General features: G+C 46.0%; 1 protein-coding gene across 1 annotated transcript in view; it reads right to left on the reverse strand.

Annotated features, from left to right (window-relative positions):
* LOC144686788 (low-density lipoprotein receptor-related protein 1-like) overlaps window positions 1–16,529 on the reverse strand; it is a 1,926,687-nt gene that overhangs the window by 773,528 nt on the left and 1,136,630 nt on the right. The window contains exons 22-24 of the mRNA XM_078552493.1: window positions 5,943–6,143; window positions 1,819–2,064; window positions 1,536–1,733 (exon numbers count right to left, since the gene is read on the reverse strand). Coding sequence (XP_078408619.1) covers window positions 1,536–1,733; window positions 1,819–2,064; window positions 5,943–6,143 — 645 coding nt within the window. The remainder of the gene's footprint in view (window positions 1–1,535; window positions 1,734–1,818; window positions 2,065–5,942; window positions 6,144–16,529) is intronic.

Consider the following 16,529-nt stretch of genomic DNA (forward strand, 5'->3'; position numbering starts at 1 on the left):
AGACCACATCTGGAATACAATGTACAGTATTGGTCACCTTATTTAAGGAAGGATGTAAATGCATTGGAGGCAGTCCAGAGAAAGTTTACCAGACTAATACCAGGTTGGTATTAGGGGCAGGGCAGGTTGTCTTATGAGGAAAGTTTGGACAGACTAGACTTGCATCCGCTGGAGTTTAGAAGAGTAAGAGATGACGTGACTGAAACATAGGAGATCTTGATGGGACTTGACAGCATGGATGTGCAGAGGATGTTTCTTCTTGTGGGAGAATCTAGAACTAGCAGTCACTGTTTAAAAATATGGGGTCACCCATTTAAAACGAAGATGAGGCAAATTTTTTTCTCTCAGAGGGTCATGTGTTTTTGGAACTCTCTTCCTGAAAAGGCAGTGAAAGCAGAGTCTTTGAATATTTTTAAGGCAGAGGTGGATAAATTCTCGGTAACCACGGGAGTGTTAGGCTATTGGTGCAAATTTTAGGTTACTATCAGATCAGCCATGATCTTATTGGCCAGGATCTTGATATTGGCGAGCAGGGGGGCAGGGCCAGCTCGCTGACGCTTAAAATGACATGGGATGATGTCGGGCAGAACTCCCGACGTCACCCCGCGTCATTTCAATTTTTAGGTCGGCGGGGCACAGCCGAATCAGCTGTGCGCCCGCCAACCTATTGAGGCCATTTAAAAAGTCATTGAGATAATTAATGGACCTGCCCATCCAACCTTAAGGTTGGCGGGCAGGCCGGGAGCCCAGGCGGGCTTCAGAAAAAGCATGAAACCCCATCCACGGGCGGGACGAGGTTTCATGAGGGTTTTTAAAATTTTAATAAATGTATGCTTTAAAGTGATGGACGTGTCCCAACTCATGTGACATTGTCACATGAGGGGACCTGTCAGGGAAATTTTATTTTTGCACCAGCACCATTTTTAAATTTGGTGCCGATCTCCCTGAGGCAGCACTTAGCCTCAGGGAGATGGGTGTGCTCTATTTTCACACGCATGCGCAAAACAGCGCACTCCCGGCGGAGGGATCCCACCTCCCCCCCACCGCACAGGGAACACATCACGCTTCCTGGCGGACATCACGCTGTTCGGGCCTTAATTGGCCCGCCCACATAAAATGGCGGCGTTCCCCCGAGCCTGCCCGAGCCCACTCCTGCACTTCCCCCCTGATGGGGGGAAAACTCTTCCCATTAAATGGAGGAGCAGGCTCGAGGGGCTGAATGGCCTACTCCTGCTCCTTGTTCATACGTTCGTATGGATTTCGGCAGTTTTCACAAAGGCAAACATGGTGATATGGCCGTATTTCTATTTGGAAATAATAGGAGAGAAATTTCCTCTGGTCACAACTTCTTGCCTAATCACTAAAGCATTCTGAAGAACGAGTGTTTTATTTTGTTAAGACCAACATTTTCAGGAAATCTTTGCAATACATTTAGTTTTGTTGAAAGACAGTGCCTAAACGAAACATTTTGTGCAGCTTTAAAACTTTAAAAGTGTAGCAACTGGGGAAAAATAAATTAGCTCCATAAAATATACCTCCAACTTCTGAGAGCCTTCCTTTGTAAATTTTATCTTCCACAACATCAGTCCAATAGAGAGAACTCTGATTGAAATGGAAATCAATTGCTATAGTGTTCCTCAAGCCAGGGACTAGTAAGTTGTAGTCTTGCTTGTGAAGATCCAGTCTTCGAATTTCATGCCGAATGGAAAAAATTATGTATGGCTCAAAAGGATCTGTCAAAAAGATACATGTCTGAGATTAAATTCATCTAAATGTTAAAAGGGAAAGATAATGCTGTTAAAGATGACAATGACTTACCTAAACTAATGCAACTATCACCATCAGGTGCAAGCAGCCAGCCCTCATAACATGAGCACTTAATTGTCTTCTTGTGCTGCTCACACACTTGGCTGCACCTGAGATGTTTCCTACAGTAATCGAGGACAATGCACGTTTTCTTGTCTGAGCTGAGGTGCATTCCTACAGGGCAAGAGCAAACGATGCCCTCCCCAGTTACAAAAGTGCAGTGGTGGCTGCAACCTCCATTATTCAGAAAACACTCATCTGTGAACAAAAGCAGCCAATTGATTTTTGAGTAACACCATTTGGAATCTTTTCAAAAACCTTTTACAGATAACACAATTTTCTACAATCGCACAGAGAGGGCGCTTAATTAAAGACAACCGGAACCAAAGAGTTATATGTCAAATTACTTTTATGCTCAGATAAGGTCTACTGCCTGGACACATAATTAGATTTATTACTTCTGCCTGTGCTTGTTGAAGCTGACAGTTTGGAAAGATCCAGGTACACCACTACTTTGCTATGAGGCAAAAACAGCACAGATTTTTAGTTTTGGAGTTCTTAGTGAACATAATCATCTTTTAATCAAAGAAAAATCCAGAGAAATGGACATTTTGTTTATTTCACATCCAAAATTTATTTAGTAAAACATATCAGAGACAAAACTGGACAGGGCCCAAAAATGGACATGGGCATCTTGATCCGATATTACCCCATGCCCATTGCTTCTGATGTTAGCAGCATGCAGAGTTCATGCTACCTGCTAATTTAAATGATTGTAGCATGCAGGCAGTATTAATCCTGCTGTTAAGTGGCTGCGCACTTGAGCAGTGAGCGCAAATTTGCAAGAGGCTAGCATGAGTTAAAGTTAGCCTGCGCTATAAAGACATCATACATCTCTTAAAATGGATGTACATTGTGGCTAAAGCAGGTGTTAAGTCATTTTAAAAGTTATTTTGATATGGGGAAAATTCAATAATGGCACAATATGGTAGAGGGCAGGCTCCAAGATTTTGCAATGCTGCACTGGGTGCCTTAGGCAGGAGGTGGAAAGGATGAGAGATGTAATTTATCCACAAAGGGGACAGGAGGCCCACAAGACAAGCTCTGCGAAGGCGGTGGTGCCAGCTAGCGTGGCAGTCAAAGCCGGGAGTCAAGCCACGAGGACTTGGATGTACTGCTGCAAAAAGTTCAATGACCTCAAGGTCAAGGTCAGTGAGTGTATCTTCCAATGCCATATCCTACCAGTGCACCACTATCCAGCATGACTTGCACCAGAAATGTGCACTCATGCTATGGATATCATTTTGGTCCACTAAGGCCACCTTTAACGTGAAAGAAAAGGCCCGTGGCACTTTTAGTTAGGGTTAGTCTGAAGGTAAAAAGCATTCATAGAATCATAAAATGGCATGGCACAGAAGGAGGACATTCAGCTCATTGTGCTTGTGCTGGCTCTTTGGAAAACCTATCAAACTACTCCCACAGCCTTTCTTTTTCACCAGAGCTCTGAAAATGTTTCTCCTTCAAATATTTATACAATTCCTTTGGAAAGGTGCATTTGAATCTACTTCCAACATGTTTTCAGGCAATGCATTCCAGATTATAACAACTCACTGCGTAAAATGTTTTTTTTTTACAATCGATGTTTCATATGAAGAAAATATTGGCCAGAATTCAATCCAGCCCATTGCTGTGGGAAAGATGGTGGCCGGGCCGATCGAATCACGGGAGAAGCCGCATGGCAATCTCTTGATGGCAGGAAAACATCTCGCAATGAAGGCAGAGGTGGGAAGGGACAGGTGCAAGAAACTCGACCACTCACGGCAGGATGTCAGCTAAGTTATTACTGAATCAATTAGCAATATCCGTCCCTGAGCCCACCAGAATTTAATGGTGGCCCAGGGATTAAATGAAATTCATACGTTTTTCCTGTGCCTCCCAAAGACCGCCCTGCAAACCCTGTTGCATTTGCTTACCATGTCCGGGGGCCCTTGTCGTCAGGAACTCAATGTCTGATCGAGGGACCCGGCATCAGGATGGAGGCAGGATGCTGAAAACCACCCTGAACCCCGGCCCCAACCCCCAAGTGATGCTCTACCTTTGAGCCCCCTATCTTGCCCTCACTCAGATTTAAGTCCAGGGATCCAGCTAAGATGATCCCTGGTGAAGTCCCCAGAGTATTACTGCCAGCAGCCACTGCTCCCAGTCACACAGCCGGCAATGGAGATCTGCCGCCTTCTGTTTGGCTGGCAGCTCATGGCAGGTGGCGTTTCTGCCGCTGGGGGCCTAAATCCTGGGGAAGGCCCAACACTGGTTAGTAGGCACTTAATTTGATTGGGCCTCCCACGGAAGCGACACAGGTTTTCCACTGGTGGGTGGGACCTGCATTGGGAACGTTGGGCAGAATATTACCGTTGGCGTGCGGGGGTGGGCCCGACACGCCGACGTGCAAAATGACGCGTAATGACGTCGGGCATGCATTCTGACGTCATCGCGCGTCATTTAGACATTTTATTCGGCGCACATGCGCCGGACGCGGCTGAGCGCCCGCCGAGCTGTCAACAGACTATTAAGGCCATTAAAAAACCAATTAAAGCTGTTACCAACACTGCCTGTCCAACCTTAAGGATGGAGGGCAGGCGAAGAGCCCAAGCAGCTTTCGCGATTTTCAGGAAACCTCATCCACGGGCGGGATGAGATTTCCCGAAGGTTTAATTAAATAATTGTTGCTAATTGCACAAACATGTCACAGCTCATGTGACAATGTCACATGAGGGGACATGTTTAAATAATTTTTCAGGTCCTTTATTCGAGATTTCCATTATCAACTTGATCTCCTTGAGGCAGCTCCACGCCTCAGGGGGATTTCTGCGCTCTTTCGCGCACACATGCCCGGAAGAGTGCAGGCCCCGACTCTCCCTCCTCCCCTCCGCCCGCACAGATGGTGCTGAGTGCGTTACACTGGGCGGACCTTAATTGGCCTGCCTACATAAAATGACAGCGTGCAGCTGTTCATGGCTGCCCGACATAGGCAAGTTTCTGGCCATTAAATCTAACCCATTACAAATACAAAGCTGGCTCAAGTAATATATTTGCATATTTTTAAATTTAGCTTCAAATTTAATTCACATAAGTGATGACCTTTTTTATTTCTATCTATTGGACTATTTCTGTGTTAATGACATCAGAGAATCTGAACTTGCCTGATGCTTACTTTTCTCTGCTTTAGTCGTCTAGTCATATACTTCAAAATTTACTTTTTACATATAGAGCGTGTGTATGTCTGTTGGGAAGGGAGGGGTGGTTTCCTTTTAAATGCTAATCTTGTGTGACTTTGTCCACTTCTAACAAAGCGTCCGCATTTGAACCATTAAATTATCTGCTCTCTCCACTCATGCTATCATACAGCCAATGTTGTGTAAAGCTCCGTCTATTCCAGCCACGCTGTGGCTTTTTCATAGCCTAGAAGGAGCATCCCACATACACCAAGGTGATATTCCTGATTAGTGGACTTGTGCACTGTCTGAGATTGCCAATTTAGGGATAACCTTGCATTGTCCAGCCATGTCTACTAGGGATAGAAATGTGATTGCCCATACTCATTTCATGTAAAATCATTAAAGGTGCCACAGACAGAGGGTCTGAACTTCCACAGAGTGGCAATCAGAGTCAGATTGTACATCTATGGTGCACCCTCCCACCCCGACTGGAGCTCAGGTGTTACGCCCCAGAAACTTTCATCTCCTTAGTCTAGGCTTGATTCAGGTTTTAGAATTGAATGCAATTGCAGCCAGTGCATCATATATGGGTAACTTTTCACATTTGAGCTATCAGTTGTATGAAGATTTTCAATCTGAAACAGTTCCATGCCTCTTGATGTCAATATACATGCACATATACAATACACAATTAACAATTAACTTTGATCTTGCAACTGTTACTCATGAACATCGGCACCACAAGTGCTGCTTGACTCAAGAAAGAGTTTGCAAGGTGATGTCCGGCATTGCCGCTCAAAGCTGACATCAAAATATTTTGCTTTCCCCAAAAGCATAATAAATTATTGGAAAATAATTTTACATCCTCTGCAGCACCACACTATTACATACATACTTGCATTTCAAGCACAAAGAGCCTACCACAAAGTGCGCTCTCATCAGCTCCATCTGGACATTCCTCTTTCCCATTGCAGAACTTTTCTGGCAGAAGGCAAATCGATCTATTTCCAGCACAAGGATAGGTTGGGAGTTTGCAACCAAATGTTCCACAGCTCTCTTCATCTGAGTGGTCTTCACAGTCACTTTCCCCATCACAGACCCACGTCCTATTGATGCATCTTCCTTTGAAGAACAAAAATTAAAGGGGCTAGATCATCTGTTTATGGGGTTGTATCAGAACTGCTGCTCCAGTATAGGCCTCATTCTTATTCTCCAAATATATGCACTGTAATTTCAAAGTTGTTATCTAATGTTGGGCTTTTAGATCTTTAGTATTTGCCAAAAATATCAGAACCTCTATCATAGTTGCATGGGTGACGAATTCACAAAATTGTAATATTTTTAACCTTTGACTGGGTGTTGTCACAAAATGCATTAGTCAGTGTCATACGGAAGTTTGATTAAATATATTTTTAAATCACAGTAGGAAATAGACAAAAAAGTTTTTTTGTAAGCGTAGGCTCAGCAGCACGATTATATCTCAAAATTACCGCTTGGTGGGTCACCAAAATACTATGCACTACCTGTTACACCTGTAGATGGCACTGCCATAACTAGTTTCTGTGGAAGTCACGTAATGGTACATGCCAAAGCACCATCTGTTACCCTATTCACGCAACTGCACATCCACATCATTAGAGGACTTGATGTGCTGAACAATGGATATATGTTACACCAATACTGACACACTGAGGCTTTGATAAGGCACAAAATAAATTAATTTCTTTTTGAACCTAATACGCCATGGATGCGCAAAGTTAAGATGTATAAATCTTTAACAGACTCAACAAAATTAAAAATGCAAGTTCAATTCAGCTTTGTGCAGGGACATTCTGACACTTTAGTCAAACACAAACAATGGACCCAGAAGAAGAATATGGCATTGTTCCAAGGTAATTTGATGTTGTTGTCACTGTAGTTTCTGAGCCTGTTTTTAATTTTTTTTATTGATTGAGATCGAAGACGTAAATCAGTTTACTTGATTTTACTGAGCTGTAATGAAAAGAAGATGCACTTTCCAACAAAACATTTATTTGCAATATTGATGTCTTAAAATTATAACTAGATATATTTGTCATTGGACAGAGTACATTATCAGTCTCTTCTCTCCTGCTGCTTAAGGCATCTTGCATCCTAATAATGGTCAAATCTTAATAAAAAATTCAAGTTAAAAGGATACCTTCTCAAATATCATTTTTTCCAACCAAACTTTCAGTCATCTCCCCTATGTCTTACCAGGACTTACTGTTCATTCTTTTTGCACTTTAAGGTTTTTCCTCCTTCCACAGTAAAGTGCTTTGTGATGCATTCTATGCTAAAGGTCCTATATAAATGCAAATTGCTACTGTTGTTCCAAAATGGTGTGGAGGATTAGTACTATACGGTCCATGATCTGAAAAATCTCGTCCCTTTAATCCTGGGGCCAGCATATCACAAGTACATGGTACATGTTTATCACAAACGCCCTGAACTTGTGGTGAAGCTGTCTGTGTTTGCCGTCATTACTCAACTGAAACTAACAGCACATTTGGGAGTCCGTATATGTGTGCAGAATAACACAGAAAAGACACTCATGTGATTCTATGCTTCTCCATAGGGTATGCTGTTGAAGCCCCCCACCCTCACCTGAAAACAATCAATGGGAACCCTTTGAGTTGACAAGGACTTCCACTCTTACATTCTTAGTCTCACTGTAAAAACCCTTAAAAACGTTACACCTTGTTGAATGATTGGATTCAAATAATTGGATATTTAACTCCTTACTGACTTCATAAATGCTGCTATATGGCCCCGAATAGCTAAATTCATATTTGTGGAATGTCAAATTTCAACATTATGCTAAAAATTTCACATACATTAAAACTACTTTTTGAAGTTTATCTTCATTCAGCTTTTATTTTAATTCAGTAATAAACATTTCTATCACAATCTGAAATTTTAAATTAAAACTAAAGCGATTCAGTGCTTTCAGCTTCCTGGTTTGCTGTTTGTGAAAATACTTCAATGTCATTGGCTGTTTACCCTGCTTGCTGACATCACTGCTGCTGCTGCATGCTTGGATATCCCCTCAACTTGGCACCAGATGTAAACTTCTACCGGGCAAAGGGCATCCGAGCCACAAGGATCACTAAGTCATTAGGGTGTGAATTTTTTGGTCATTGAGCGCGGGCGATCGGCGGGCCCGGGAGCGGATAGGAAATGGGCCACCGGCTGCGATCAGCCCCTGACCGCGATTTCACTGGCCAGCCAGTGTGCTGAAATGCTCAGCGCTGCCGGGGTCGGGGCGGGAAGAGGGCGGGCACTGAGGTAACTGAGGGTGCGGGTGAGCACTTTGAGAGAGCTCCCTGAAGGCAGACGGCTGCCCCAGGGAGCTGCAGACTCCACAGTCTAAAGGACGCGACAAAAGCGCTGCAAAATAAATCCATGCAGCCACAATCAAACAACCTGAAAGCATACCTCATTAAAAAAAAAGTACCCAGATACCTTTTTATTTTATTTCCCCGCGGAGATTTCATCCTGCCCGGATCGAGGTATGAGCTAAAATGTGAATGCCACCTGTTAGATTGGCCCATCCGCCACCACCCCCACCCCCCCCACCCCCCCCACGGACGGGCCATGTAAAATCACTGTTGACTGCATCGTTAGTGGACCTAATTGCCCACTTAATTGTCGGTGGCTGCGCTTCCGACTGTCGTGCACGCCTGCCGAGCGAAATATCGCGCGAGTGCACGATGACGTCAGGACGCTCGCCCAACATTATCTCGCGCTATTTCACGTTTGTTTGGGTCGAACGCATGACCATCCATGGGACATAAAATTCTGGCCTAGACCTTTGTGGGTAGCTTTCTTCCAGGTCAGTGACAAACAGTTGCTTTGCCGCTGATTGCTACACCCAAGCTAGAAGCACAATATGTTTCAACCTCAACTGCATGACATTGAAGCACTAAAATACAACAGGCTTCATTTTTCTTTCAAAGGTGTGGCTTTCAATGACAGCAATATAATCCTGTAAAGTAGCTATTACTGTGTAATTTGACATATATCCCTTTAGGCTGAACAACACAAATGGTGTCTTGTTGACAAAAAGATGACTCACTACATTGCATTGTCATGTCAAACACAATTATTTGTTGCTCAAAACTTACCAACTATAAATTTTGTTTGCATAAGCCTACATATTGTAGATTTACCAATGATTTTATTATAATCAATACAAGCTTTGTTAGCCAGCCACTCAAGTGGACCTGGCTTCTAAAACAGTTAACATTTAATTGGAAGGATTGATTACTTATCACCCATTGTCTGATTCCTGTTCTACAAAATTCAAGATTACTCAGTTCCCCAATTACCAGTAATACGTAACAGCCCGTTATCTGTCTACGCAGTGTAGGTAAGGGTCAAAACTCTAAAGGCTGGATTTCCTCGTCTTGAATTGGAGGTGAGGAGGCAAAAAAATGGCTCTGGTGGCTGCATTCCAGCCGGCTGCTTCCATTCCCAACTCTGCTGACTTTCTGGAGGGTTGGGGGAGAGCGGGGGATGGGCAGGAAAGTGAATTCCCCCACCTCATTAATTGGGTGTGTCGAGATCTTTAGGAAGCTTGTTAACAGCTCGCCCTCTGACATCCCAAAATTTTCTATGGGGCGGGCTGCTGTGAAGCTGAACAGCTTCAACCTGGTGGGAACAGTGGAGGAAGTGCCGAAGCAGTTTTATTTGATAGAAATAGTACAAGTTTGGACAAAGCAACTACTAGCAGCAATTACATTTTAATAACCAGCATTTCCCTACCCTATCCCAGGTCCCAGCTCTCCATTTGCACTGGCTCTGAAGATGAAGATCTTCTCATTTTTTTTAAGACATAGCAATGGCTGCTCTTTCCAGCTAGAATGTGGACTGCTTCCCTGGGGCTGGATCCAAAGGGGTGTCAAGATTCCCACTGAAAAAGGTAGGGGACAGCCCACCCCCATTCTGGCGGCTCGCCCCACAGGCATTAACTCTCACCCCATCTGAGCAGGAAGTCCCACCTCTGAGAGCTGTCAGTCAGCCAAATGGTTGGCAACTCTCTGGTCCTAGTAATGCTACCAGCAGTGGTGGCCACTGTAGCCCCAGCAGTTTCCAACATGAAGGAGCTGGAGCCAGAGCTGCAGTGTAAGGTAAGGGCTGGGGACATCGCTATGATCAGGTTAGAAGGCCCTGGTGCAGGAGACAAGGGTCATTGGGGACTTGGGTACGTAGAGCAGTGAGGGAGGGGAACTGGTGGCGGAGTGGGGGGGGGGGTGGGGTTAGTGGGGGGGTTAAGGGGGGGAGGGGAACCGATGTTGGGGGGAAATGACTGGGTGGGTCCTCCGATGGACCCTGGGGGCTTGTTAAGGAGGCACGCTCCCTTGCCCATCACCGCCTCGCACAGTGACAGCTACTGGACTCGATGTTTATATGGGCTTCTCCCGCCGCTGGTTAAAAGTGGCAGCAGGATAAGGCCGTTAAGTGGCCATTAATTGGCCCACAGTGGGGCAGGCCACCTGACATCTACTCGGCCACCAGTAACTTTGCAGTGGGGACAGGGGCAGGTGGCAGGCTCAGCACCCATGGCATTTCATGTGCCCCACCATCATGGGGAGGTAAAATCCAGCCCCTGGTGTCCCGCCTTTTTTGCCACCTCCCCCAGTTACTAGTTGGACAGCAGACCCATCTCTAGAACGATTAAGACCATGACCCCATGAAAATCCTGTCTTTCGATAGGAAAGGTAAATCCTGCTCCAATTGTCTATTTACTGCTTCAAATAGACTGTGAACTATCCAGCTGATTATTTTCAAGATTGAAAAGTCAAAAGTCACAGATTAGTTTCAACTCGATGGGGAGAATTTTCTCCCCGTCAGGCGGGTTGGGTGGGTGCGGGTGAGGGCGGGCGCATAGCCAATCGTCTCCCGCGATCGGCTGCGCGCCGCCATTTTACGTGCGTCAGCCAATTAAGGCCTGCTCAGTGTGACATGCACCTGGAAGCGCTGAGCGTTCCCTGTACGGGCGGAGGAGGTAGGAGAGTCGGGGCCTGTGCTTTTCGTGCATGCGTGTGAAAGGGCGCAGAAATCTCCCTGAGGCACGGATCTGCCTCAAGGAGATTAATTTCATTATGAAAAATTGATGAAAAGAATAGAAAAAATTACTCAGGCATCTCCCCTCATGTGACAATGTCACATGAGCTGGGATATCGTTATGCATTTCAATAAAAAATCTTATTTAATTTACAAAGCCTTCATGAAACCTCAACACGCCCTGGGCTCTTGGCCTGCCCACCAATCTTAAAGAGGGAGCCGGGAGATTCACTCTTTAAAATCAGTGAGGAGGGAGCCGGGAGATTCACTGTTTAAAATCAGTGAGGAGGGAGCCGGGAGATTCACTGTTTAAAATCAGTGAGGAGGGAGCTGGGAGATTCATTGTTTAAAATCAGTGAGGAGGGAGCCGGGAGATTCACTGTTTAAAATCAGTGAGGAGGGAGCCGGGAGATTCACTGTTTAAAATCAGTGAGGAGGGAGCCGGGAGATTCACTGTTCAAAATCAGTGAGGAGGGAGCCGGGAGCTTCACTGTTTAAAATCAGCGAGGAGGGAACCGGGAGCTTCACTGTTTAAAATCAGTGAGGAGAGAGCCGGGAGATTCACTGTTTAAAATCAGTGAGCAGGGAGCCGGGAGATTCACTGTTTAAAATCAGCGAGGAGGGAGCCGGGAGCTTCACTGTTTAAAATCAGCGAGGAGGGAGCCGGGAGATTCACTGTTTAAAATCAGTGAGCAGGCAGCCGGGAGATTCACTGTTTAAAATCAGTGAGGAGGGAGCCGGGAGATTCACTGTTTAAAATCAGTGAGGAGGGAGCCAGGAGATTCACTGTTTAAAATCAGTGAGAAGGGAGCCGGGAGATCCCCTGTTTAAAATCAGCGAGGAGGGAGCCGGGAGATTCGCTGTTTAAAATCAGTGAGAAGGGAGCCGGGAGATCCCCTGTTTAAAATCAGTGAGAAGGGAGCCGGGAGATTCACTGTTTAAAATCAGTGAGAAGGGAGCCGGGAGATCCCCTGTTTAAAATCAGCGAGGAGGGAGCCGGGAGATTCGCTGTTTAAAATCAGCGAGGAGGGAGCTGGGAGATTCGCTGTTTAAAATCAGTGGGGAGGGAGCCGGGAGATTCGCTGTTTAAAATCAGTGAGGAGGGAGCCGGGAGATTCACTGTTGAAAATCAGTGAGGAGGGAGCCGGGAGATTCCCTGTTTAAAATCAGCGAGGAGGGAGCCGGGAGATTCACTGTTTAAAATCAGCGAGGAGGGAGCTGGGAGATTCGCTGTTTAAAATCAGTGGGGAGGGAGCCGGGAGATTCGCTGTTTAAAATCAGTGAGAAGGGAGCTGGGAGATTCACTGTTTAAAATCAGTGAGGAGGGAGCCGGGAGATTCACTGTTTAAAATCAGTGAGGAGGGAGCCGGGAGCTTCACTGTTTAAAATCAGTGAGGAGGGAGCCGGGAGCTTCACTGTTTAAAATCGGTGAGGAGGGAGCCGGGAGCTTCACTGTTTAAAATCAGCGAGGAGGGAGCTGGGAGATTCACTGTTTAAAATCGGTGAGGAGGGAGCCGGGAGATTCGCTGTTTAAAATCAGCGAGGAGGGAGCTGGAAGATTCACTGTTTAAAATCAGTGAGGTGGGAGCCGGTAGATTCGCTGTTTAAAATCAGCAAGGAGGGAGCTGGAAGATTCACTGTTTAAAATCAGTGAGGTGGGAGCCGGGAACTTCACTGTTTAAAATCAGTGAGGAGGGAGCTTGGAGATTTACTGTTTAAAATCAGCGAGGAGGGAGCTGGGAGATTCACTGTTTAAAATCAGTGAGGAGGGAGCCGGGTGATTCCCTGCTTAAAATCAGTGAGGAGGGAGCCGGGAGATTCACTGTTTAAAATCAGTGAGGAGGGAGCCGGGAGATTCACTGTTTAAAATCAGTGAGGAGGGAGCCGGGAGATTCACTGTTTAAAATCAGTGAGGAGGGAGCCGGGAGATTCACTGTTTAAAATCAGTGAGGAGGGAGCCGGGTGATTCCCTGCTTAAAATCAGTGAGGAGGGAGCTGGGAGCTTCACTGTTTAAAATCAGTGAGGAGGGAGCCGGGAGCTTCACTGTTTAAAATCAGTGAGGAGGGAGCCGGGAGATTCACTGTTTAAAATCAGTGAGGAGGGAGCTGGGAGATTCACTGTTTAAAATCAGTGAGGAGGGAGCTGGGAGATTCACTGTTTAAAATCAGTGAGGAGGGAGCTGGGAGATTTACTGTTTAAAATCAGCGAGGAGGGAGCTGGGAGATTGACTGTTTAAAATCAGTGAGGAGGGAGCCGGGAGCTTTACTGTTTAAAATCGGCGAGGAGGGAGCTGGGAGATTCACTGTTTAAAATCGGCGAGGAGGGAGCTGGGAGATTCACTGTTTAAAATCAGTGAGGAGGGAGCCGGGAGATTCTCTGTTTAAAATCAGCGAGGAGGGAGCCGGGAGATTCACTGTTCAAAATCAGTGAGGAGGGAGCCGGGAGTATCACAGTTTAAAATCAGTGAGGAGCGAGCTGGGAGATTCACTGTTTAAAATCAGCGAGGAGGGAGCCGGGAGATTCGCTGTTTAAAATCAGCGAGGAGGGAGCCAGGAGATTCGCTTTTTAAAATCAGTGAGGAGGGAGCCGGGAGATTCGCTTTTTAAAATCAGTGAGGAGGGAGCCAGGAGCTTCACTGTTTAAAATCAGTGAGTCGGGAGCCAGGAGCTTCACTGTCTAAAATCAGTGAGGAGGGAGCTGGGAGATTCACTGTTTAAAATCAGCGAAGAGGGAGCCGGGAGATTCGCTGTTTAAAATCAGCGAGGAGGGAGCCAGGAGATTCGCTTTTTAAAATCAGTGAGGAGGGAGCAGGGAGATTCGCTTTTTAAAATCAGCGAGGAGGGAGCCAGGAGCTTCACTGTTTAAAATCAGTGAGTCGGGAGCCAGGAGCTTCACTGTCTCAAATCAGTGAGGAGGGAGCTGGGAGATTCACTGTTTAAAACCAGCGAGGAGGGAGCCAGGAGCTTCACTGTTTAAAATCAGTGAGGAGGGAGCCAGGAGATCCGCTGATTAAAATTAGCAAGGAGGGAGCTGGAAGATTCACTGTTTAAAATCAGTGAGGTGGGAGCCGGGAGATTCGCTGTTTAAAATCACTGAGGAGGGAGCCGGGAGATTCACTGTTTAAAATCAGTGAGGAGGGAGCCGGGAGATTCATTGTTTAAAATCAGTGAGGAGGGAGCCGTGTGATTCCCTGTTTAAAATCAGTGAGGAGGGAGCCGGGAGATTCACTGTTTAAAACCAGTGAGGAGGGAGCCGGGAGCTTCACTGTTTAAAATCAGTGAGGAGGGACCTGGGAGATTTACTGTTTAAAATCAGCGAGGAGGGATCTGGGAGATTCACTGGTTAAAATCAGTGAGGAGAGAGCTAGGAGATTCACTATTTAAAATCAGTGCGGAGGGAGCCGGGAGATTCACTGTTTAAAATCAGTGAGGAGGGAGCTGGGAGATTCACTGTTTAAAATCAGTGAGGAGGGACCTGGGAGATTCACTGTTTAAAATCAGTGAGGAGGGACCTGGGAGATTCACTGTTTAAAATCAGTGAGGAGGGAGCTGGGAGATTCACTGTTTAAAATCATTGAGGAGGGTGCTCGGAGATTCACTGTTTAAAATCAGTGAGGAGGGAGCTGGGAGATTCACTACTTAAAATCAGCGAGGAGGGAGTTGGGAGATTCATTGTTTAAAATCAGCGAGGAGGGAGCCGGGAGATTCACTGTTTAAAATCAGCGAGGAGGGAGCCGGGAGATTCACTGTTTAAAATCAGTGAGGAGGGACCTGGGAGATTTACTGTTTAAAATCAGCGAGGAGGGAGCTGGGAGATTCACTGTTTAAAATCAGTGAGGAGGGAGCTGGGAGCTTCACTGTTTAAAATCAGCGAGGAGGGAGCCGGGAGATTCACTGTTTAAAATCAGTGAGGAGGGAGCTGGGAGATTCACTGTTTAAAATCAGTGAGGAGGGACCTGGGAGATTTACTGTTTAAAATCAGCGAGGAGGGAGCTGGGAGATTCACTGTTTAAAATCAGTGAGGAGGGAGCTGGGAGCTTCACTGTTTAAAATCAGCGAGGAGGGAGCCGGGAGATTCACTGTTTTAAATCAGTGAGGAGGGAGCTGGGAGATTCACTGTTTAAAATCAGCGAGGAGGGAGCCGGGAGATTCACTGTTTAAAATCACTGAGGAGGGAGCCGGGAGATTCACTGTTTAAAATCACTGAGGAGGGAGCCGGGAGATTCACTGTTTAAAATCAGCGAGGAGGGAGCTGGGAGATTCACTGTTTAAAATCATTGAGGAGGGAGCTGGGAGATTCACTGTTTAAAATCAGTGAGGAGGGAGCCGGGAGATTCACTGTTTAAAATCAGCGAGGAGGGAGCTGGGAGATTCACTGTTTAAAATCAGCGACAAGGGACCTGTGGGGATTCACTGTTTTAAATCAGCGAGGAGGGAGCCGGGAGATTCACTGTTTAAAATCAGCGAGGAGGGAGCCAGGAGATTCACTGTTTAAAATCAGCGAGGAGGGAGCCGGGAGATTCACTGGTTAAAATCAGTGAGGAGAGAGCTAGGAGATTCACAATTTAAAATCAGTGCGGAGGGAGCCGGGAGATTCACTGTTTAAAATCAGTGAGGAGGGAGCTGGGAGATTCACTGTTTAAAATCAGTGAGGAGGGACCTGGGAGATTCACTGTTTAAAATCAGTGAGGAGGGACCTGGGAGATTCACTGTTTAAAATCAGCGAGGAGGGAGCTGGGAGATTCACTGTTTAAAATCATTGAGGAGGGTGCTCGGAGATTCACTGTTTAAAATCAGTGAGGAGGGAGCTGGGAGATTCACTACTTAAAATCAGCGAGGAGGGAGTTGGGAGATTCATTGTTTAAAATCAGCGAGGAGGGAGCCGGGAGATTCACTGTTTAAAATCAGTGAGGAGGGACCTGGGAGATTTACTGTTTAAAATCAGCGAGGAGGGAGCTGGGAGATTCACTGTTTAAAATCAGTGAGGAGGGACCTGGGAGATTTACTGTTTAAAATCAGCGAGGAGGGAGCCGGGAGATTCACTGTTTAAAATCAGTGAGGAGGGAGCTGGGAGCTTCACTGTTTAAAATCAGCGAGGAGGGAGCCGGGAGATTCACTGTTTTAAATCAGTGAGGAGGGAGCTGGGAGATTCACTGTTTAAAATCAGCGAGGAGAGAGCTGGGAGATTCACTATTTAAAATCAGCGAGGAGGGAGCCGGGAGATTCACTGTTTAAAATCACTGAGGAGGGAGCCGGGAGATTCACTGTTTAAAATCACTGAGGAGGGAGCCGGGAGATTCACTGTTTAAAATCAGCGAGGAGGGAGCTGGGAGATTCACTGTTTAAAATCATTGAGGAGGGAGCTGGGAGATTCACTGTTTAAAATCAGTGAGGAGGGAGCTGGGAGATTCACTGTTTAAA

This window comes from Cetorhinus maximus, chromosome 11 (assembly GCF_964194155.1).
Source record: "Cetorhinus maximus chromosome 11, sCetMax3.hap1.1, whole genome shotgun sequence".
Taxonomy (NCBI): domain Eukaryota; kingdom Metazoa; phylum Chordata; class Chondrichthyes; order Lamniformes; family Cetorhinidae; genus Cetorhinus; species Cetorhinus maximus.